General features: G+C 37.7%; 1 protein-coding gene and 1 pseudogene across 1 annotated transcript in view; one reads left to right on the forward strand and one right to left on the reverse strand.

The window, feature by feature from the left end:
• Nucleotides 1-1,156: 1,156 nt before the first annotated feature.
• Nucleotides 1,157-23,988, reverse strand: part of TAOK1 (TAO kinase 1) — a 168,583-nt gene continuing 145,751 nt past the window's right edge. The window contains exon 20 of the mRNA XM_058283125.1: nt 1,157-10,477. Within this exon, the coding sequence (XP_058139108.1) occupies nt 10,016-10,477 (462 nt within the window). The 3' untranslated portion in view covers nt 1,157-10,015. The remainder of the gene's footprint in view (nt 10,478-23,988) is intronic.
• On the forward strand, nt 10,473-22,478 carry LOC139437141 (serine/threonine-protein phosphatase 2A catalytic subunit beta isoform pseudogene; annotated as a pseudogene).

The following is a 23,988-nucleotide window of genomic DNA, read 5'->3' on the forward strand; positions in this document are numbered from 1 at the left end:
TGTTGCAAAGCCTTTGTCTCTACCCATTAAGAACAAATAACTGAAAACACATATAGGTAAAGTCTTTAATTAATTGCCCATGGTACATACCAGAAAACCTGGTTCTGCATCTGGCATCAACCAGCTAGGTGACGGCACTAGCTTATAACCACTGTTGCTGTGGAGCTAGCTGACCATTGTGGTTAATTTTTATTTATGGTGAAATTCCTTTTTACAGTTAGGATAGATTTTAAATCCTAAGGATAACTCACAGAGTCTTTGATGTGGTTAGCCGATGACAATTTATTTTGGGTCGTTGACATGGGTTACAGGGCAGAAGCATAAATTTTCTAACACTCTCCTTCTACTGTAGTCTGAAGAACCCAACTGTGGGAGTAAAACAAATTCTTTCTTTGAAAACACATTTTGGTTTCCTCCAAATTCAGGATGGTATATTGGAAATCCTGGCAATAGGAGACCTAGGATCTAATCTTGGTTCTGCTACATACTTGTTTGGCCCAGGCAAATTCAGTACTATATTAATGTTTATCTCATATACCTCAGTATGAATATTTTAGGAGTTAAGTTGTGCCACTTTTCTCACAGTCATATTCAATAAAATAAAATCTAAATGCTTTTTAAAATGAAATAAAACTATTTCCTTTTTTAATTCAAAAACCAGTTCATGAACATCTTCCCCCCTCTTAAATTAGCCCTCCAACAGAAAAGTCACTCAAACAGTTTTAAACAAGACCCACTGCCTGATCTCTAAAAACATGATCTACTGCCCTAAGGGACTAAAATGTGTCAAGAGTCAAAAACTATGAAGATGAGCCCAGTTAAGACTACCTTTTGAAGCTTTATTACATTTATGTATCATTGTGTGGGGGAGGAGAAACAAAATAAAAGAATTTGCATGAAACAAAGTCAGAATCTAAAGAATCATCTCACTTGGAACACAATAGGTCACTTAACTATCTGGTCAGACAGAATTTGAGACTAGACTAGAGGGGTTAAGTCTATATTGGGAGTTCATACTTACCCATACCTTAATTGTGTCACTCTTAACATCCAGCCTGAGACTTAGTAATTACTGAGCAGATAATCAATGAATTTAAATATACTTTATACAATTTATGGGAATAAAATCACTTTAAAAAACTGAGCAGACACCCTGTGTACTAAAATTACTTTATTACAGTTGATTTTTTTTTGACATTTCCTTTGCTATGATACAAAGGATACTTACAAACAAAATATTACATATGACCTTGTTTTCTCTCTTTTGTTCTGACAACTTGGTAACAGCTTTAAATGCACAATCTATACAATTAATACAGGTTATATATGAACTATAAGGTATGTTGAACCAGAATACTGACAATATACTGTACAATAAGCCTTACCAGTTAGTGCTGCAGACCATATCTACCAAAAGGAAAATGCACATCTGTACAGTCACTTTTACCAGCTGGTGCTGACAGTGAGGGAGGGGCTTCTTCCCCATTGCAACCCTTTATAAGCCTCCACTGTGGGCATCTGTTTGGTCTGAAAACTGAGAGGACTGTATACACTTAAAAACAGTCATCAGTAAAATGGCAAAGTATCATACTTTCAACATAATATCCCACCAAAAAGTCAGTCCTAGTTTTAAGAGACCACAAAGTACTTTGTCTACCATGAAACCCTACAGGCTCAAGGGCTTTGGGAAATGAGAAGATGAAGGCTGCCAAAAAGGAGGCAAGAAACCAAGCCAAAATCTAGGTCTTGCAAAATCATCATTTTTCCCTTCACCAAAGGGAAATAGAAATGTACAAATTCATTGATGAACCTCAATGATAACATATCAGTTAGCTGATAACCCTCATTTTATCTGGACCCCTGATTTGTGGGAATAATTGAAACACTCTGGATAATATATACCATTTTAGGAAAAGAACCTCTTGCTTAGTGAAAATATTCCCTTTAGCCTCCAAAGCTGGTTTTGGGCTAATACAGGTGTGCATTCATCTCTCAATGGTCTACTCAGAAATGATAAGGTTACAGCTTTTTTCTTTTTTCTTTTTTTTTTTTTTTTTAAAAAAAGCAATTGACTGAAGCATTTTCTTTTTTTTAGGTAAATAGCCAAAATAAAAATAAAAACCAACCCTGGCATTTGCACCAATAATGCAAATGGAGCGATATGGCCTTTAAGGTAAGGGGTTAGTAAAAGGAGAGAAGTGAAGAAAATCTAGAGAAAATGTATTAATTTTTTTCTTTAAAAAATTTTTCTACAATACATGTGCAAAAAACTCATGCTGTTTGAGGAAAACAAAGGGAAATGAGTATATAAACTAAAAACATAAATAATATGTTTGGATGACTAGTAAAAGCAGAAACCAACCTGGGTTACAAAAAGGTTATACATTCAAGATGCTCTTAAACCCAGTGGGATAACTTATGTTAAAACTGTGTTAATAGTTACGTTAAAAATCTCAAGTTTGTTTTTAAATCTTCACAATACAAGCAAAGCTGTTTTTAAAATATACACTATACATATTTCTCATAATCTCTCCAACCTCATTAATGCACGTTAGACTATCTTGTTCATATACTAAAACAACGGGTTTCTCAAAGCTAAACTGCTCAGAGTAACCCAACCATTATTTAAATGTTTTGTCTTATGTTTTAAGTGGACTAAAAAATTTAGCGACTTACATAAATAGGATTTAGCAACGTACGTGTTAATTAAAAAAAAAAACCTCTAAAGCATTTACAAATTATTAGGTTGGAATAGTCTGGGAAAGTTATGTGCACTATATTTGAAATTATTTACATCAGATCATCACTTTTGTAAAATTTTCTCTAAAAATTAAAAAGCAAAACAAAACAAATTTGGAGAATTAACCTGGTCTAACCTAGCAGAGAAGGATCATCATAAAAGGAAAGGTAAAATATTAACAAAATCCTCTCCTTTCCCAGAACCCCCATGCATCCCTCTCTACCTGGACTTTACCCTATCAAACCACTTGCAAATCCTATAGGCTCATATAGCAAGTGTCAAGGTAATGTGGTAAAATACCTTGTTAAATAAATTACTGGCCTTAAATGGACTCTTTTTTTTTTTTGAAATGTTTTCCCACCTTGTGTCTCTGGCTTGGATTATTTTGAGACACATGTAATTAATTGGAGGGGCACTCTAAATAGGCACAATTCCCACTTAATGTGGAATAAAAGGTGTAACAAATTGCTGCTGGGAGGAAGAGTGATGGTTTCTTTGATATGAAATGCAAGGAAGGACAACAGCACATTTGGAATGGACACTAAAAAAGAGCTGTTTGGGCAACACGGCAGGGGCAACCAACAACTGAATAAACTGAAAGACTTGTCTATGACCGAAAAAAAAGGGGAGGAAGGGAATGTAAGGATTCCAATATCCCCCAGGTTCGTTTGATATGTGCCAAATGATCATGTGGACCAACCAATATCTGCAAATGTTAATCCTTTTTAATCATATAATTCACTCCATGACCATGTGCAATTTATAGTAACAATAACATTCACGCCTAGGCCCAATGAATTTGAGGGCTCAGAGAAAGCATAATGTGCCACTGAGAGAAACCTATCTCCATATAACTGGTGGTCTTTATGTGTTCGAGTGTCTCTAATATACCTTTGATACTATGCCAAGCCATGCAAAAGCAAAGAATACACTTTTCATTAACATTGGTATATCATTTCTAAACTCCACTGACCTCAGAGTTGCCATAGAAATATAAAACACAGGTACTGAAAAATGAGGGTTCATGGGTTTTTAAAAACTGCATTTCCCTCAACTGTGTTCACCGGTCTATAATACCTTAGGCTACAAGGCATATCAGAGAAAAAGGAGGTTTAAGTGGGGGTAAGGACAAAGGAACTTACATAATTCTGGAAATTAAAAAAATGTCCCAGAAATGGGACCAATGTGCCAGCAATAAGCATAGTTCATTTCAATTGAAAATTCAGCTAAAGAGCCCAATAAACAGTTCCAAATCATAATGTTATCACCTGCATAATTTTACATAAACATTAAAACACTTGCACTTTATAGACAAAACACACTTCTGTAAACATGGCCACTGGGGGAGGGAGGCTCCCTACTGCATTTCATGATTGAAGACATGTAATCATCATATTAAATAAAAGTATTTAGCTTCAAAAGATTTAAAACCTGACCAAAGATTAAGCTCCATTTCCCTGTTTAACAACATTTAAGCATTAATTCTAAAAAATGTCATCTAAGATGGTTTCAGAGTTAGAAGCTAGGACCACAACTGGCAATGACGGCAACTCCTCTCTAGCTGGCACAAACCTATAAATTTTAGTACAAAAACAAAAACATACAGAAACTAGGTCAATTTGTTAGCTACATATTTACAGATATTACATGATTTTACACTCGCAATTACTAAAAATTATGAGTGAAAAGGAAACTGTGCAGGTTGAAGTACCCGTACTTTGGGGGGGAATTCTTGGGCATCAAGATACCCTTTTTCATTCATTCAGAAGTCTCATCTTCTCTCCACTTTGTCATGGTAAACTACCTACAGATGTTGAGATTAGTATATCCAGTGGGGCATCCTGCTGTTTTCAAAGGGAGACCACAGAGAGGATTAACTTTTCTTCTCTATTTAAAGAAGAATCCCTTGTATGTTAAAAAAAACAAACACATACACACAATCCGACAGACACACACACAAATCTCTGAAACTTCAGAAAGTTTGGATTGGTGAACAACAGTTAAGAGTGATGGTGACATAGTAAATGGCTCCCTAGTTTTAATTCTCTGCCTTTATTTTCTTTTAAGGATATCTATCTTTGGGTGGGTAGGAAGTGCAAGTTTAAGAGACCCACAACAGGCAGATAAGGTGCATACTGATTTATATATTTTTTATTATCTGGAGACTATCATTAGGTCAAATGGGTTCTCTTCCCCTGTATGAGTGAAATCTTGTAAATATGAATATAACCAAGGAGAGAAAAATTAGCCAACATGACTTTAGAGGGGTACCAGAATTCAGTAGAAAATATAAATGCACAAAAAAAAGGAAGAGTTCTCAGCTTCACTTTCTTTTTCTAGACAGTGTTTAATAAAACTTATTTCTTTACAAATTATTTCCAATGTAGAACTATTGTATTGATTTCATAAAAGTGCAGACAACATAATCACACACACAGCAAAACAGACTTCAGTCAGTAGTCCTTGCATACAAGAGGCAAGTCTGCTAAGTGTACAGTACACTCTTCATCCTTTAAGAAATGTGAGGATGGGAAATTTCCAGTTCTTAACAACTGAGTGAGTGCCATATCAAAGGCAATGCTACAACCTGGTTGGAGGCACTATCATGTTAGATTGGGGGGGTGCGGGAACAAGATAGCAAATTTCTTTCTCTTCGGTAATGATCTGTATTTTGGTAAACAGCTCGAAGATGACAGCCCAAATTTTGGCCCTGCTCCTTAGAAAAGGCTCTTCTCTATCTAAGAAATGAGAACCTCCCATTAAAGGAGATTCACACTTACACACCTTAAATATATTATTTTATGACGGAATATACACCAGACACTTCACATTGTGAGCATGGGATAAAATGCAGGACCATATAAATAAATCCCCTTGAAAAGGGTTGCTGTGTTAGGCCAAACCTCTGCTTGAACAGTAGTGGCTCAGAAAGGGTAGAAGGTGCTCAAGGAACTTACTATTATCAAGCAAGAAAAGGAAGCTAAAAGGAGAAAGTCCTTCATACCAATACCATATTCTTTTCTCCCTGTGGCCATTTCCTGTTGATTTTACAGTTTAAGAGAACCTTAGATGCTTCAGCAGTAATTCATTTCTTGGCTGTTTTGGTCCTTAGCAAAATATATAATTATTAGTATTAATGAGTAAAAAAGAGTAAGAGATCAGTGGTATCACTGATGAGAAATTCATATAGAAAGGAAATGAAGACTGTGTGATTTACTGATTTCTTTTATAATTTTTGCAGAAGAATCACCACCAGTGTTTTTAATTTCCATGGTTCATTTCTCTCTGCATCATTTATCTTTTATTGTATCACAACACAGACTCACAGAAACTCTAACTGCCTTCTTACCCAGCACTATTTTACTGTATTACAACTTATGGTTCCACATTTTACTTAACTTTCTCTCCACTCACACAAGTGCTCAGAGGGGATTAAAAAAAAGAGATTGCATCTAATGACCACTTCTCACATATCAACCGAGAACTCATTCTTAAGAAATACATGCATTCTTGCTTTGAGGGCTGAAATAACAAAACGAAACAAAAACAATCTTAAGTGCCCTGATGGAAATGTACAGTATGAGTTACATCCATCTGTTTATCTATACACACATATAGACACTCATATGTATATACAATATATACATACAAATGATAATAGCTATATCAAAAAATGTGCATATTTAACACAGTTTTTAAAAGCCAGTAGATCATGGTATAATACAATTTATTTCCACTAGTGAATGGCACAAATGGAGAAATGCAAAAGAGGTGTTTCAAGTACAACGGTCATTTTTCACAGGTGAAAATAAATAGTATTATTCCAGTGTCCAACACAATGCATTATAAAAAATTTTTAAATGCAGGACATTTAGTACCTATAGAAATATAATGTTACTAAAGTCTGCTTATGGTCTGAAAATGACACTCAAGAGAATTTTCAATTTTTGAAAACAGGTTGAGGCAAAATAGATGTGAGTGGGAGGGAGTGTCATAGACAGTTTTTTTAGTGTACTGAATGGTGTTTACCTAATGTCTAGGTAGCCAAAATTATAATGACTATACTGAATAGTTCAGTTTCCTAATAAATCTTTGGCCTAGAGTAGGAAGCATATTATACTTGTGAGTGTGGTTTCAAATGCAAGACTAATTCATCTCTAGGCACAGAAATGAAAAAAAGAATGGCAGCTCTGGATAAAAAATGATATAAATACATTTTTAGCTAACATACAATGAAAATACTTTCAGCTACTATAATTTGGAGTTATAGCTGATTTTAATTAAAGGGGAGAAAAATATGTGGAAAAGGGAACCCAATTAAATGTAATATATTTCAAGGTATGCAGCTTTGCATTTTTGAAATGTTAACTAAAAAAGGAAAAAGATAACGAACATAGGAAATTTTTTACTGCCAAGCTCTGGATACCAGATGTAGCATTTAAAACTTTCTGAGATGCTGGACAAATTTCCCATACTTTTTATTTTCTTAAACACATAAATAATGAGTGAACACCAACACTGGGGAGGAGGTAGTGTTAATTTGATCAAATGTAGACATTTGCACACTGATTCAGAAAGTGCTTGCTTCTTTCTTTAGGATATCTCAAAACCTTTTGAATTTTCCTGCTACAAGATTTACTCTGTCACAATTCCTGTCACGTATGAAATTGCTCCGAAGTTAGATCTTACTCATGTACAAATACACAAAATCAATTAATTTGAATCATTTTTGCTAACTATGTTTTAATTAAAATTAATTTAATGGTATAATCCAAGTATAGTCATGCCCTACATGTAAAACTGGTTGTCACACAATTAGATACAAAGCCCTACTGCATAGACACTTGGAGTCAGTATTCAATTATGTTTCAGCAAGTACATAGGATCTGAATGAACTCAATAACTCAATATGATTAAGTCAGAAACTCTTACCAATTTTAAAGTCCACAACAGGACCAAAACTGTGTATTTTGGATTTTATTAAATTTTTGTATGCAAAACTGATCTGCTTCCCTATTTAACCCCTGCAATAGTACAGAGGGGCCAGATCTAATATAAAAAAGGTATGAAACTCCATTATATTTGGATGTTTTATTAAATCCTAATGCCCCTTCTTGTCATTTTCCTTCAAATAGGTAGATTTCTCAGCTTGTCTGAAGCATTGTATATTTGAATGCAAAAAAAGATATCAAGAAAACTAAAAAGCCCCTCTAATTAGATATGACAAGTATACATTATGTTTATCTAAGAACTAGGGCTCTGGAGAATGGCCTAGAAGAGTGCTACTTGAAACACTGCCTAAAATTGTGTGTGAATTCTACTGTGATCTTGATTTTTAAAAGGTTTACATTAAAATATTCACTTTTTCTCCCATTTACCTGCAAACGAATGCCAGAAACTCCTATAGGAGAGGATTCATGGAGGCTGGACTGATATATCTGGGGAAGATTTTAATTTGGTTGAGAAAACCAAGAATTTCAACAGTGATACATTACTGTTCGGTCCAGGTGAAGAGTTATCATTTAGAGGGACTGAGGTTTCTACCTTGGAGTTCTCGGACTACATGAAAAGCAGGATCCAGAGTTAGCAGCATGGGTTCTTCAAGATAACTGGGGAGGGTGCAGGACAATAACTTGCCAGGGACTCTGATCCATCATTAGAGAACAAGGATTTTTTTTCTTCAAGTCTTATTCATAGCTCCTCACTCATGTTCAACTCAATTTACACACTGGCAATGGAATACCAAGTAACACCTGCCTTTCAGCATTGGGTTTATCCTTCATTGTAAAACAAGACAAAACACATCCCCTCTGGGAGAAAAGAAAAAGTTAGCTTTTGTCAAGCAATTCCCTGACCACTATAACTCACTTTTATCTTTTTTTTTTTTTAATTAGTCAAACTTTCTAGTTCCTTTTCAGTAGTAATTTAGCACTGAGGCTAGAGACTTATGGAAATGGTGTTTCCTATTGGGTGATGTTAACATGATGCCAAAAGGTAACAACGTCTCAAGGAACTAGAAGTTTGTAAAGTACTGCAGCAAAGAAAACAGCAGTAAAATAAAAAAAGAGACCTGCACATGCAGCAAAATCTACAGTGGTAATGAGGATTAGTCAGCAGCTGGTAAAGTCATTGGCTCAGTGACTCCTGGTTCACTATGGCAACCAAACATTTAAATAATTAGCTATTCTACTTGTAAACAGGAAATCCCATAAGCCAAAAGGGGGGGTAAATCAAATTATGTTTATGTAGTGCGATAAGAATTCCAATAGATGGCAGTTTGCAAATATGGCATTATTCAAATACCTCTGGCATTTGATTTGCATTGGCTACATATCTTTGTTTTGTACAAAGTAAAAGTACTTTTTGGGGTCTTGGGAGTTATAGTGCTTAGCTAGGATGAGATATCACAGTATAAGCAACAAAACTTCAGGATACATAGGGTTCATTTTCTCACTCTGCTGCTGAACACAGCAACCATATGAACTTTCAGGGACTCTTCTGGGCTTCCCCTTTGAAGGCTCACAGGTTAAAGCAATCCCCACATAACTTTCATCTCCTTAAAGCACCCTCACCTCTCCATGCCACAAGGAAGGCACAATTGAATGGACAAAAATCAAGACAAACCTATTCAGTATTCCAAACTAGATTTAGATTGTTTTCTACCCTCTGAAAAACTCAACGCAACCCTTTAGTGTTCACGGATTTGTCCTTCCATTTTTACTACAAATGAGACTGAGAAGACCAATTTTAAAAAGAAAATACATTGGTGAGGGGATGCAGGTGTGTTTCAATAATACCTTGCTTTAGTATATGCTGCTTGCTCTGAGTGGCTCATTAAGAATTTGGGATATGGAGGAAGGCTTTAGATCTTTTCTCAAACTCCTTAGGATACAGACACCCAAGAGTGATGACTCAAGCCACTTTGCTGCATTTTATTTTTGCAGTGTTCAAGAAAATAACCTCTAACTAGCCAATTTCTTTTCACTACATGCATGACACACACACACGCGCGCCCGCACACACACACGTATATATAAACTCCACTTTTCAAAATTTTCCCAAAAGTTCAAACAAACAAAAAAACCCAGCAGCCAAATACTATGACATCCCAATTAGTAAACACAAAACAGAATGCTTTACAAAAATGAATAAAATATACCATATGCGCTCAGCTTCCACACTGTAGTACCCAAGTGAGGAGGCTGCTGTGACGATGTCAGTAGGCAGTTTCTTTTGGCAGACAGCTCCAGCGGAATTGCCACTCTCATTATTAAGTTATGTATAAGACATGTGTGACCCATTGGATATTTGTGATGTGACACTCGTGCTTCTGCTCATGCCCTGCTCCGTCCGTCCCCCAGAAGCTGTCCGCCTCAGAGCCTGGGGGCTATTGCGGACTCCCATACTGCTACCCCGAGGTACCCCCTGCATTGGGCCTGAGGGATGACCCCATGGCTGGGGTCCACCTTGCATTGGATGGCCCCAAGCTTGTGGTGGGCCACCCATGGGATGACCCCAGTGAGGTCCTGGACCCCCAGTAGGATTGTGAGACCAACCAGAAGCTCCCGGGTAGCTGTGGCTGAATGCCTCAGGGGAGAGATTAGAAAGGACCATATTACTAAAACCTAGTCTCATGCTTTCAGAGTCAAAAGCTTCAATTTCTCTGGCTTGACGCTCCAGCAGGCTTCGTATTCGTTCTGTGCGTTCATTCTGCAAAGCCAACATTTCTTCTTCAATCTGGTGATGGGGTAGGAAAAGAAAGCAAAAAAGAAAGCTGATTTATTATTTTTTAATCTATAAATGGAGGACGTTAATAACTATTCAGTTTTGAAATGAATCATAAAAAAAATCACTCTGGCTGTTTTATGGATGTACATTTAAAAACCAAAGAGAGATACTTTAGGAAACATCCATAAATCAAGTTTTTAAAAGGAAAGGTAATAACAGATACTGAAACAATAAATCAAGGCAATGATCATTAATGGTTGATAAATCCATTAGGTAGAAGTTGACTGAGAACTGTTTATTACCATTTTTTAAAATTAAAAAAAAATTTTTTTAAACCCTTAAAAGTGGGACAATAAACATTATATATCTCTTGATGTGATGAAGTAAACAGTAAACTTTATAAAGTATCCTTGAAAAAAATGTTAAAAAACAAAAGAAAAAAACTGACCCTAAATATCATAATGCTTCTAGATATAGATTCAGAATGTGGGAAATTCTATAGGACATGCAATCCAATTTCTTCCACAATAAAAATGGGGAGGAGTCAAGAGGGATTTTATGGACTGAAAGACTTAAAGAATGGCAATACAGTATAGCTGTTGAAGCTGGGTGATAAGTATTTAGGGATTTCATTGTGCTATTTTTCCTTCTGAATATGTTAAAAATTTCTACAATAAAAATTAATAAAACAAAAAGAAAAATTTTCACATAAAGAGTTTAAAACACAGAAAAGAAATGAAGACAATTTGTAAATGAGAAATTATCAGGTTTCAAGCTATCAGAAGAATTAAGCCAATAATCATTGCTTTTTTGAAGAAATCTAGTTCAAAAATAAACTGTTTAGTTCTTATATATTTTTAAAGCCCTCTTTGAAAAAAACACATTTTAGCATGGGAGACACATGCAAATAAAAAACCCCACAATAATACAATGTGATAAGTAACAGACTTATAAAGTACAGAAGAAATACAAAGGGATAAAGCAATTCCCTCTATTAGTGGGGTACGGATAGGAGAGTAGGGCAAAGAAGTCTTCTCAGAGAAGCTGAAAGAGAGGCCAGATTATGAAAGAGGACTAGAAATCTCAGAGGAAGAGCAAGAGGAAAAAAAAAATTTCAGCAGAAGGAACAAGTGCAAAGGCATGGAGAAATAATAAAAATAAGAAGTGTTGGAGAACTACAAACAGGTCATAATGAACTTAGAAGTTTGAACATTATTGTTCTGAGTACTCAAATTTTATAATATAATTAGAGAGGGCACTTTATAAAAAGGTTGGAAGAGGACTTAGATTAGACATGGAGGCTTCTTCTGAAGGAAAGATCAAATTGTTGACTTTGGTGATTTCTGAGTGGTGGGATTAAAAACTAATTTTAATTTATTATTTTTCAATTTTAAAAATTTCAATGAACAAACAGCACATTTTTCAATTAAATAAAAATCAAAAGATTTATGATAGGTTATGTTGATTCTCATTTCTCTTAGATTCTTTTTTAAAATTTATTTTTATTTTTTTTTATTGTGGTAACTTGTATAAAACAACATTTCCCATCCTTCTTTACTATACTTTAGAAAGGTGGTTTTATTAGGTAAAAAAGAGTTACCATAATTAAGACTTTGAGAGGCTTAACCAACCTGTCTTCTTTGAAACCAAATGTGATTTTTGCAAGTTATTATTTCAGTCCCACAAAGAAAGGTCTTGTAAGATGTTTCAACAGTAATTCCTATTTAAAAAATACCAATCATGATATGATATTGATACTAAGTGAAATAGTGAGAGAAAATTAATGAGATCTAAAGCAAGTAAAGCACATTTATCCTACTACTTTTCATGCATATATAAAATTCACACGCAAGCTACAAAAGAAAAATTAGGTCAACAGGTAAATTGGACTTCAAAAAAATTAAAAACTTTTGTGCAAAGGACATTATCAAGAAAGTGGAAAGGCAAGTGAAAGTGGGAAAATATTTGGAAACCATATAACTGATATGGGGTTGAATATCTAGACTATATAAAGAACTCCTACAACTTAACAAAAAAATACAAAAAACCTAATTAAAAAATGGGCCAGAAACCTGGAGGAAGGGTAGCCAAAGAGCCCAGAGAGGCTAGCGGGTCGGAGGTGGCTATAATGGCAGTGATCGTCGTTCGGGAGCTGCACTGAGGGCCTCCGCTGTGTTCCCCACCACCTTCCTGCACCCTTTACTGATTCCCAGGGCACAGAGTGGGCTGGGAAGGGCCAGTGGAGGTCTCCTCGGGGCCAAGCGAACAAACCTCTGGGCTTGGGCAGGATACGGGGTCCAAGGCCGTCCTCCTCCCCAGCACCTTCCTCTCTGGCAGGGCAGAGAGGAGGGAGGGGGTGGGGAAGGGCATCGTGCTGCCATGGACGAGTTCACCAAGGAGCTGTGGGTGGAGAAACTGAACGAATGTAAACAGCCCAATGAGAACCAAGTGCAGATCCTGTGTTAAAAGGCTAAGGAAATCTTATTTTAACAAAAGAATCAATTGTGCAAGAGGTTCGTTGTCTTGTTACTGTCTGTGGAGATGTTCATGGTCAATTCCATGATCTTATAGAACTCTAGAACTGGTGGGAAATCACCACACATAAATTATCTATTCATGGGCGATTAGGTTGACAAAGGTAATTATTCAGTGGAGACTGTGACTCTTCTTGTGGCATCAAATGTGCGTTACCCAAAATGCATTACAATATTGATAGGAAACCATGAAAGCCAACAAATTACCCAAGTATATAGCTTTTACAATGAATGTCTATGAAAGTGTGGAAATGCCAAAGTGTGGAAATATTTCACAGAGCTATCTATCTTCTACTTACAGCTTTAGTAGATGGACAGATATTCTGCCTCCATGGTGGCCTTTCTCCATCCATACATATATACTGGATCTATAAGGGCCCTGGATCGTTCCACATGAGGGCCCAATGTGTGCTTTGTTATGGTCAGAGCCAGATGATCATGGTGGGTGGTCTATTTCTCTACATGCTGCTGGCTATACATTTGAATAAGACATTTCTGAAACATTTAACCAAGCCAATGGTCTCACCCTGGTTTCTCGCACTCACCAACTTGTAATGGAGGGATATAACTGGTGTCATGATTGGAATGTGGTTATTATCTTCAGTGTACCCAGTTATTGTTATTGTGGGAACCAGGTTGCTAACATGGAATCAGATAACACTTTAAAATATTTCTTCTTTTATTTGACCCAGTGCCTTGTTTTGGAGCCTCATGTTAGTTATCTGGCACACCCCAGACTACTTCCTATAAAGTGCCACTCAGAAAACCTGCCTTTGTATGTGGAAGTATATGTGGCTTTTAAAAATACCTATATTGGGAAGCGGACTTGGCCCAATGGATAGGGTGTCCGCCTACCACATGGGAGGTCCGCGGTTCAAACCCTGGGTCTCCTTGACGTGTGTGGAGCTGGCCCATGCGCAGTGCTGATGCGCGCAAGGGGTGCCATGCCACGCAGGGGTGTCCCCCACTTATGGGAGCCCCACGCGCAAGGAGTGCGCCCCGGAAGGAGAGCCGCCCAGCGTGAAAGAAAAGTGCAGCCTGCCCAAGAATGGTGCCGTACACACAGAAAGTTGACACAACAAGATGACGCAACAAAAAGAAACACAGATTCCCAGTGCCGCTGATAAGGACGGAAGCAGTCACAGAAGAACACACAGAGAATGGACACAGAGCAGACAACTGGGGGCGGGGGAAAGGGAGAGAAATAAATAAATCTTTAAAACAAACAAACATATATTTAAAAACAAACCAAAAAGCAACAGTAATCTATATTTCTGTAACAAATTGGGATATAGCTTGGAATTAAACCACATCAAAGACAAAAATGTGCCAGACCAGTGATGAGCATTTAGTATAGTTTAACAATGAAATTCAATACTATACTATGTTCTAGATCAATCTTAACAGTTTGCCGGCTGTATATGTAGTAATCATTTTTCTCTGAACTGTCCAAACAAAAATGGTAACTAAATCCTTTCTTTCCTTTTGTACTTATTTGAGAATTTCAGTTATAATATTTAACTGGAATGGATTATAGAGTTGGAGTTTTATTTTTAAGGAAAATTCACACACGTTAACTTCTACTTAATCCATTATCACCCTCTATTTTATTGAAATGTATAATTAACTTAACCAAAGAAAAGATTCTTCTTGGGAATATGTTGCCATAACATTTGAAGAGATTTTCCTTCATTTAAATTACTATTTTATGTTGATCTGCATATTTCTGTATATTAGTCATGACAGTGTTGCATCTTATTTGGTGTACTGAGCAAATAAACATTCCATTTTAAACAAAAAACAAACAAGAAAAGGGTCAAGAGAAGCTGACATATAGCTTAAGAGGTTGAGCACCTGCTTCCCATGTTCAAGGTCCAAGGTTTATTCCCAGATACCTCCTAAAAACAAACAAACAAACAAACAAAACAACTAACTCTCACTGGGGAGCCGGTATAGGTTTCCACGCACAAGGTTACCAGGTTCAATCCCTGGCAGCTGTAACTGAAAATAAAAAAAGGGGAGGGGCAAGGACTTGAACAGATATTTCTCTAAAGATATACAAATCGCCAATAATCCCATGAAAAGTTGCCTTCCCATCTTCCCATTAGGGAAATGCAAATCAAAACTACTATGAGGGAGCAGATGTAGCTCAAGTGGTTGAACACCTGATTCCCATGTATAAGGTCCTGTGTTTGATCCCCAGTACCTCCTTGAAAAAAAAAAAAGAACAAACAAAAAAAACCAACCCTCGGGAAGCAGATTTGGCTCACCTGATAGAGTGTCCGCCTACCACATGGGAGGTCCAGGGTTCAAACCCAGGGCCTCCTGACCCGTGTGGAGCTGGCCCATGCACAGTACTGATGCGCCAAGTAGTGCCATGCCATGCAGGGCTGTCCCCCATGCTGGAGAGCCCCACGTGCAAGGAGTACACTCTGTAAGGAGAGCTGCCCTGTGTGAAAAAGGTGCAGCCTGCCCAAGCACTGCACACACGGAGAGTTGTTGCAGCAAGATGACGCAACAAAAAAGAGACAGTTTCCCAGTGCCCCTGACAAGAATACAAGCGGACACAGAACACACAGCGAATGGACACAGAGAGCAGACAACTGGCAGCGGTGGGGAGAAAGGGAGAGAAATAAACCTTAAAACACAAAAACTATGAGAGCTCACTATACACAAACTAGTAGGGCTATGTTATTATTAAAACAAAACAAACAAACAAAAACAAGTATCAGCAAGGATGTGGAGAAACAGGACCCTCAATGCACTGTTGAGAAAGTGAAACACCGCACTGCTTTGGAAGATAGTTTGGCTTTGTAATTTCATTATAAAATTAAGTACAGCTTCACCATATGACTCAGCAATCCCACTTCTAGAAATATATCTAAAATAATTGAAAACAGGGACCTGGGTAGATATTTGTACAACAATGCTCACAGCAGGAATTTTTAGACTAGCCAAAAGGTAGAAGCAAACCAGATGTCCATGAGCAGATGAATGGATCAACTAAATGTGGTATTAATATACACATTCAATGGGATATTATTCAGCCTTAAAAAGGAATGAAGTTCTGATACATGTTATAGCATCATGTTGAATGAAATGAGTCAGATGCAAAGGGACAGATATTATATGATTCCACTTAAATGAATTAAGAAGAATATGAAAACTCAAAGATATAGAAAGTAGAGTACAGGTTACCAGGAGCAGGAGTGAGGGGGGATGGGAAAGTTCTGGTAAAGGACAGGGATGAGGTAGTACTCAAAATTGTGAACGGGATTAATCCTATTGAATGGTATGAGTTTAGGAGTCACTGAAATGGAAAAGTATATGTTGTATGTGTGTTTGCACTATTTAAAAAAAAAGGAAAGTGCTTCTGGAAAGATGGTGGACTAGAAAGACACGGACTCTCTTGTCTCCCAGAAAAATATCAAGAGAATAAGCAGAAACAGTCTGGAAAAAAAATCTTCTAGGGTTTAGAACACCAGGGAAAGGCTAGAGACCACCCAGAAGAGTGGCAAAGGAAAAGAATCATAATGGCGCCTTTCAGCCAGAACCGCCATCTTGCAGTAATTCGCCAAAATGACGAACACAAAAAGAGAAGAACCCGCTATGTTTTCTAGGCCTTTTAGAACACATGGAGTTGTTCCTTTAGCCACATATATGCGCATCTACAAGAAAGGTGATATCGTAGACTTAAAGGGAATGGGCACTTTCAAAAAGGAATGCTCCACAAATATTACCATGGCAAAACCGGAAGAGTCTACAATGTTACCCAGCATGCTGTTGGTATAGTAGTAAACAAACAGGTTAAGGGCAAGATTCTTGCCAAGAGAATTAATGTATGCATTGAGCATATTAAACACTCTAAGAGCCAAGACAGTTTCCTAAAACATGTGAAGGAAAATGATCAGAAAAAGAAGGAAGCTAAAGGTACCTAGGTCCAACTGAAGTGCCAGCCTGCTCTACCCCAGGAAGCAGACTTCGTGTGAGAACCAATGGGAAAGAACCTGAGCTACTGGAACCTATTCCCTATGAATTCATGGCACAAGTGATGTAAAAATAAATAAATAATAGAAGACTTGTGGACTGGAAAAATGTTGGGTCTTTGATTTTCTCTTGAATAGTATTCTGTCCCCTCCTTTAAGTATTTAAAGCAAACTATGTCCTGATTCATTAGATAATAAATGTCTTTACTATCCAGAAGAAAAAAAAAAAAAAAGAATCATAATGGCAAAACTGTGAGTTAGAAGTTATAGCGCTCCAACTACCAACATTGTTCCATACCCTATGAACATTTTTAAATTTTCAAGCATCAGGGTCACCAGCTACAGACAACAGGGGCCCCAGGGATCCACCTCTAAAAGAAAGGGGAGAGAGAAACACACAGTCTAAGGCCAACTCAGCTTTTTTTTAAAAAAAGATTTATTTATTTACTTATTTATCCCTTCCCCCTTGTGGCTTGTTTTTTTGTCTTTTCTCTGTGTCCATTTGCTGTGCTTTTTAAAAAAAATCTGCTTGTCTCCCTTTGTTGTGTCATCTTGACGTGTCAGCTCTCTGCCGCACGTGGGCCGGCTTGCCTTCACAAGGAGGCCCCCACCCAGGGCCTCCCATATGGTAGTTTCCCCCAACTCAGCTTTTGACCCATAAAGTTGGTCTGCGTGTCCCAGGAGCCCTTCCAGGCTGGGTGTGGCTGCACCATTGTTTGCCTTGGGAACCAGCCAGGGGACTAAAGAGATCTGATCCTGTTGAGGACAGAGGAGAGTGGAATAATTTCCAAGTGGGAAAAGGAAGAGTTTGCCAGTAAAGGTTAGAGAACTGTCTGTGAGAAAGTCTGAATTACAAGGCTCTTACACACTGTTCAAATCCCTGTTGCAGGAAACAACACTCCATCCTGGCTCTGAAGTGAGAGAGCTGTCAAAGTGCGCCATCTGCTGGCTGACCAAGGAAGTGGACTTAAGGAAATTAAAAGTAAATAAGGGGCATTTTCTGGCCTTTATATCCTCCCTCCCCAAGGCCCTTGGAAGAGTGTCTGCAACCCATTACTGGGTTCAGGGCCCAGATCTGAGTAACTAACAGGGACAATCCAAAAGAACCAGATAGGTTGAAGCAAGAATCAAAGAACAGCAGTAACCCACAGTTTCCTGCCACAGAATACCTACAAATGAGAGAGAAATTGAGGATCTGAGTAAATTCAACATTCTAATCAGATGCCCAGACATCAGCAAAAAACTACAAACCATACTAAGAAAATGGAAGAATGGGCCCAAGCAAAGGAATATATCAAAGGCACAGATGAAACAAAGGACTTGAGACAATTAACCAACAAAATTCACAAACTTCAAAAATCAAATTAATGACTTGAAAGATAATATGGCTAAAGAGATAAAGGATATTAAGAAGACAAAGAGCAAGCACAAAAAAGAATCTGAAAACCTGAGAAAAGTAATAAAGCTTAAAGGAATGAAAGACACAATAGGTGAGATAAAAAACAAATTAGAGGGTTATACTTTTTAAAATGTAATATTTTTTGTGATCTATGTATCTTTGAAAAAGAAAAAGACAATTAAAAATAATAATTTTTAAAAAACACATTAGAGGGGAGCGGATGGAGCTGAAGTGGTTGAGCACTTGCTTCACATGTATGAGGTCCTAGGATTGATCCCCAGGACCAACGAAAAACAAATGGTAAAACCAACTCTTCATTGGGGAGTGGATGGCTCAGTAGCTGAGTGCTTGCTTCCCGTGTCGCATGTACAAGGTCCCAGTTCAATCCCCAGTAGTTCCAAAAAAAAAATCCAAAAAAAAAACACCAAAAAACAAAAAACAACCACACTAAAGGCATACAACAGCAGACTCAAAATGATAGAAGAAAGAATTAAGTGATAAAGAAGAAAGAACAGCTGAAATTGAAGCAAGAAAAGAACAAAAGAAAAGAATGGAAAAACTGAGAGAAGCTCAAGGAGTTGAATAAGACAAAACACAACAACATACATGTCACGGGAGTACCAGAAGGAGAAGAGAAGGGAAAAGGAGAAGAGTATTTGAGGAAATAAGAGCTGAAAATTTTCCAACTCTCATGAAAGAAATGAACTTACATATTCAAGAAGCGCAGCATAACCCAATCAGAATAAATGTGGCAAGAAGCAAACCATCACATACAAGGGACCCACAGTAAGACTTAGTGTGGACTTCTCATCAGAAACCATGGAGGCAAGAAGACAGTGGCATGATACAATTAAGATACTGAAGGAGAAAAAAACTGCCAGTCAAGAATACTTTTTTTAAAAAAAAGATTTATTTATTTATTTCTCTCCCCTCTGCCCCCCCTCCCCTGGTTGTCCGTTCTCTGTGTGCATCTGCTGCATCTTCTTTGTCAGCGGCATGGGAATCCGTGTTTCTCTTTGTTGCGTCAGTTCTCCATGTGTGCGGCGCCGTTCCTGGGCAGGCTGCACCTTCTTTTGCACTGGGCGGCTCTCCTTAAGGGGCGCACTTCTTGAGCGTGGGGCTCCCCTATGCGGGGAACAGCCCCGCGTGGCATGGCACTCCCTGCGCGCATCAGCACTGCACATGCGCCAGCTCCACACGGGTCAAGGAGGCCCGGAGTTTGAACCGCGGACCTCCCATGTGGTAGACAGACGCCCTAACCACTGGGCCAAGTCCACTGCCAAGAATTCTTTATCCAGCAAAACTGTCCTTCAAATATGAAGGTGAGTTTAAAATATTCACAAAGAAACAGAAACTAAGAGAATTTGTAAAAAAGAATCCACCTTTGCAGAAAATATTAAAGGGAGCTTTATGTCCTCAATAAGATAGTAGAAAGAGGCTTAGAGGAGAGCATAGAAGACAAGAATAGCAGAAAGGATAACAAAAAGAGTAAAAAGATGAAAATAAGATATGACATATGAAAACCAAAGAACAAAATGGTGGAAGTGAATAATGCAGTTACAGTAATATCATTCAATGTAAATGCATTACAATCAAAAGATATAGACTGAAAGGGGAGTGAATGTAACTCAAATGGTTGAGCGCCTACTTCCCACGCATGAGGTCCCAGGTTTGATCCCTGGTACCTCCTTAAAAAAACAAAAAAACAAAACAAACAAGTGAAAAAACAAACTCGGGAGAGCTGGTGTAGCTTGGAGGTTGAGCACCATATTCCCACATATGAGTTCCCAAGTTCAATCCCCAGCCTTGGTACCTCAAAAAAACAAAAACAAAAATAAAAATTGGGATACCTAGAATAAAGAATATAGTTTCATTACAACAACAACAAAAAAGATATATATAGGCTGACAGAATGGATAAAAAAACATGAGTTATCCATATGCTGTCTAGAAGAAACTCACCTTAGATCCTGAGATACAAATCTATCGGAAGTGAAAGGATGGAAAAAGACAATCCACACAAACAGTAAATAAAAAAGAGAAGGGATAGCTATACTAATATTGGACAAAACAGACTTTAAATGCAGAAAAGTTATAAGAGATACAGAAGACCATTATATATTAATAAAAGGGACAATCCACCAAGAAGAAATAGTTGTAAACATCTATGCACCTAATCAGGCTGCCCCAAAATACATGAGGAAAACTTTGGAAAAAATGAAGGCTGAAATAGACATCTCTATACAATAGTTGCAGACTTGAATACACCACTAACATCAATAAACAGAACAACTAGACATAGAAATTGAGAACTTGAACAATATGTTAAGCTAGACCTAACAGACATATACAGAATGTCATTTCAGCAGGTTATACATTCTTCTGAAGTGCTCATGGATCTTTCTCTAGGATAGATCACATGTTAGGCACAAGGCAGGTCTCAATAAATATAAAAAGATTTAAATCATGAAAAGGACCTTCTCAGATCATAATGGAATTAAACTGGAAATCAATAATAGATGGGAAAGAGGTAAACTAGCAAATGCGTGGAAACTGAGTAACACACTCCTAAAATAATCAGTGTGTCTGTAGCAGTTTGAAATAGTTATGAAGTCCAAAAATAGATACTGGATTATGTTTGTAATCTTCTCTGTACCTGGACGTGATTAAATTACGATTAGGGCTTTGACTGGGCCAAGTCATTAGGGCGTTTGAGTCCCCACCCCTTGGTGGATGGGGACTTACAGATAAAAGGCATGGCAAAGGACAGAGTTGAGGGTTTTTGATGTTGGAGTTTGATGCTGAAGCCTTAAGCTGGAGCCCCGAGAAGCAAGCCCCAGGAAGAGAGGAAACTTGAATCCAGAAAGAAGCAAGACCCTGGAAAGGAGGAACCTGAGCCCTTACAGATGTTGGCAGTCACCTTGCTCCAATACGTGAAAATAGACTTCGGTGAGGGAACTTATGCTTTATGGCTTGGTATCTGTAAACTCCTACCCCAAATAAATACCCTTTATTAAAACCAACCAATTTCTAGTATTTTGCGTCAGCACCCCTTTGACTGACTAATACAAGATCAAAGAAGAAATTATAAGTGAAATCAGTAAATATATGGAGAAGAATGAAAATGACAACACAACTTATCAAAACTTATGGGATACTGTGAAGGCAGTGCTGAGAGGGAAATTTATAGTCCTAAATGAACATATTAAAAAAGAAGAAAGAGCTACAATCAAAGATGTAATAGGACTGGAGGAACTAGAGAGGGAACAGCAAACCATTCCTAAAACAAGCAGCAGAGAAATAATAAAGATTAGAGCAGACATAAATGAAACTGAGAACAAGAACCAAAACAAAACAAAAAACTGAGAAAATCAACAAAAGCAAAAGCTGGTTCTTTGAGAAGATTGATAAAACTGACAAACCTTTAGCTAGACTAACAGAGAAAAAGAGAGAAGAGTCAAATAAATACAATCAGAAATGAAGGGGGGGGGAATTGCATCTGAACACATAGAAATAAAAAGGATCATATGAGGATATTATGAGAAACTATATACCAACAAACTAGACAACTTAGATGAAATGGACAAATTCCTAATAATGTACAACCTATATTGGCACTACAAGAAATAAAAGAACTCAACAAACCAATCACATTTAAGAGATTGACCCAGTCATAAAAAATCTCCTAGCAAAAAAAAGTCCAGGACCAGATGGCTAAACAGGTGAATTTACAAGCATTCTGAGAAAAATTAATGCCAACCCTGTTCAAACTCTTCCAAAAAATTGAGGAGAGAAAATTACCCAAACCATTTTATGAAGCGAATATCACCCTAATATCAAAGCCAGGTAAAGATACCATAAAAGAAGAAAATTAGACACCAATCCTTCTCTCTCTCTCTCTCTCTCTCTCTCTCTCTCTCTTTTAAAAAAGATTTATTTATTTCTCTCCAGACCCTCATTGTTTGCATTTGCTGTGTCTGCTTGTTATGTGCTGGTCTTCTTTTTAGGAGGCACCAGAAACCGAACCCAGGACCTCACATATGATAGTCAAGAGTCCAGTCACTTGAGCCACATCTGTTTCCCCAGACCAATCTTTCTAATGAATAGAGATGTAAAAATTCTCAACAAAATATCTGCAAATAGAATCCAACAGCATATCATTATACACAATGACCAAGTGGGATTTATTCTTGTTACGCAAGGTGGTTCAAAGTAAGAAAATCAATTAACTTAATACACCACATTAACAAATGGAAGGGGAAAAAACACATGATCATCTTTTTTTTTTTTTAAAGATTTATTTATTTATTTATTTTCCCCCCCTCCCCTGGTTGTCTGTTCTTGGTGTCTATTTGCTGCGTCTTGTTTCCTTGTCCGCTTCTGTTGTCGTCAGCAGCACGGGAAGTGTGGGCGGCGCCATTCCTGGGCAGGCTGCACTTTCTTTTCACGCTGGGCGGCTCTCCTCACGGGCGCACTCCTTACGCGTGGGGCTCCCGCACGCGGGGGACACCCTTGCGTGGCACAGCACTCCTTGCGCGCATCAGCACTGCGCATGGCCAGCTCCACACGGGTCAAGGAGGCCCGGGGTTTGAACCGCGGACCTCCCATATGGTAGACGGACGCCCTAACCACTGGGCCAAAGTCCGTTTTCCAATGATCATCTTGATCAATGCAGAAAAGGCATTCAAAAAATAAAGCATCCTTTCGCGATAAAAACACTTCAAAAGATAGGAGTAGAGGGAAATTTTCTCAATATGATAAAGAGCATATATGAAAAACCCACAGCCAACATTCAAAGGGGAAAGGTTGAAAGCTTTCCCTCTAAGATCTAGAAGACAAGGATGCCTAATGTCACCACTGTTATTCAACATTGTGTGAGACATTCAAGCTAGAGCAATTAGACAAGGGGAAAAAAAAGGCATCCAAACAGGAAAAGAGGAACTAAAACTCTCACTATTTGCAGAGGACATGCTCCTATATTTTGAAAACTCTGAAGTGTCTATGACAAGTAACCTGAGCTAATAAACAAGTTCAGCAAATGGCTGGATATAAGATCAAAATGCAAAAATCTAAAACTCCATTTACAATAGCAACAAAATGACTCCAATTCCTAGGAATCAATTTAACCAAAGAAATACAGGACCTATTTGCAGAAAACTATAAAACAATACTAAAAGAAATCAATGAAGACCTAAACAAATGGAAAGACTTCTCTGTGTTCGTGGATTGGAAGACTAAATATCATAAAGATGGCAATCCCACCCAAACTTATTTATAAAGTCAATGCAATACCAATCAAAATTCCAACAGCCAACTTTACAGAAATAGAAAAGGCAATTACCAAATTCATTTGAAAGGGAAAGTGCACCTGAAAAGCAAAAAGCGTTCTAAAAACGAAAAACAACGTGGGGGGAAATCTCACTGCCTGACCTTGAGACATATTACAAAGCTACAGTGATCAAAACAGCATGGTACTGGCATAAAAATAGACACATCAATCAGTGGAAAAGAATTGAGAGGCCAGAAATAAACCCTCACCTCTAAGGTCAACTGGTTTTTGATAAATCCACCAAAGCCATGTTAATGGGACAACACAGTCTCT

Source organism: Dasypus novemcinctus, chromosome 21 (genome assembly GCF_030445035.2).
Source record: "Dasypus novemcinctus isolate mDasNov1 chromosome 21, mDasNov1.1.hap2, whole genome shotgun sequence".
In the NCBI taxonomy this organism is placed as follows: Eukaryota; Metazoa; Chordata; class Mammalia; order Cingulata; family Dasypodidae; genus Dasypus; species Dasypus novemcinctus.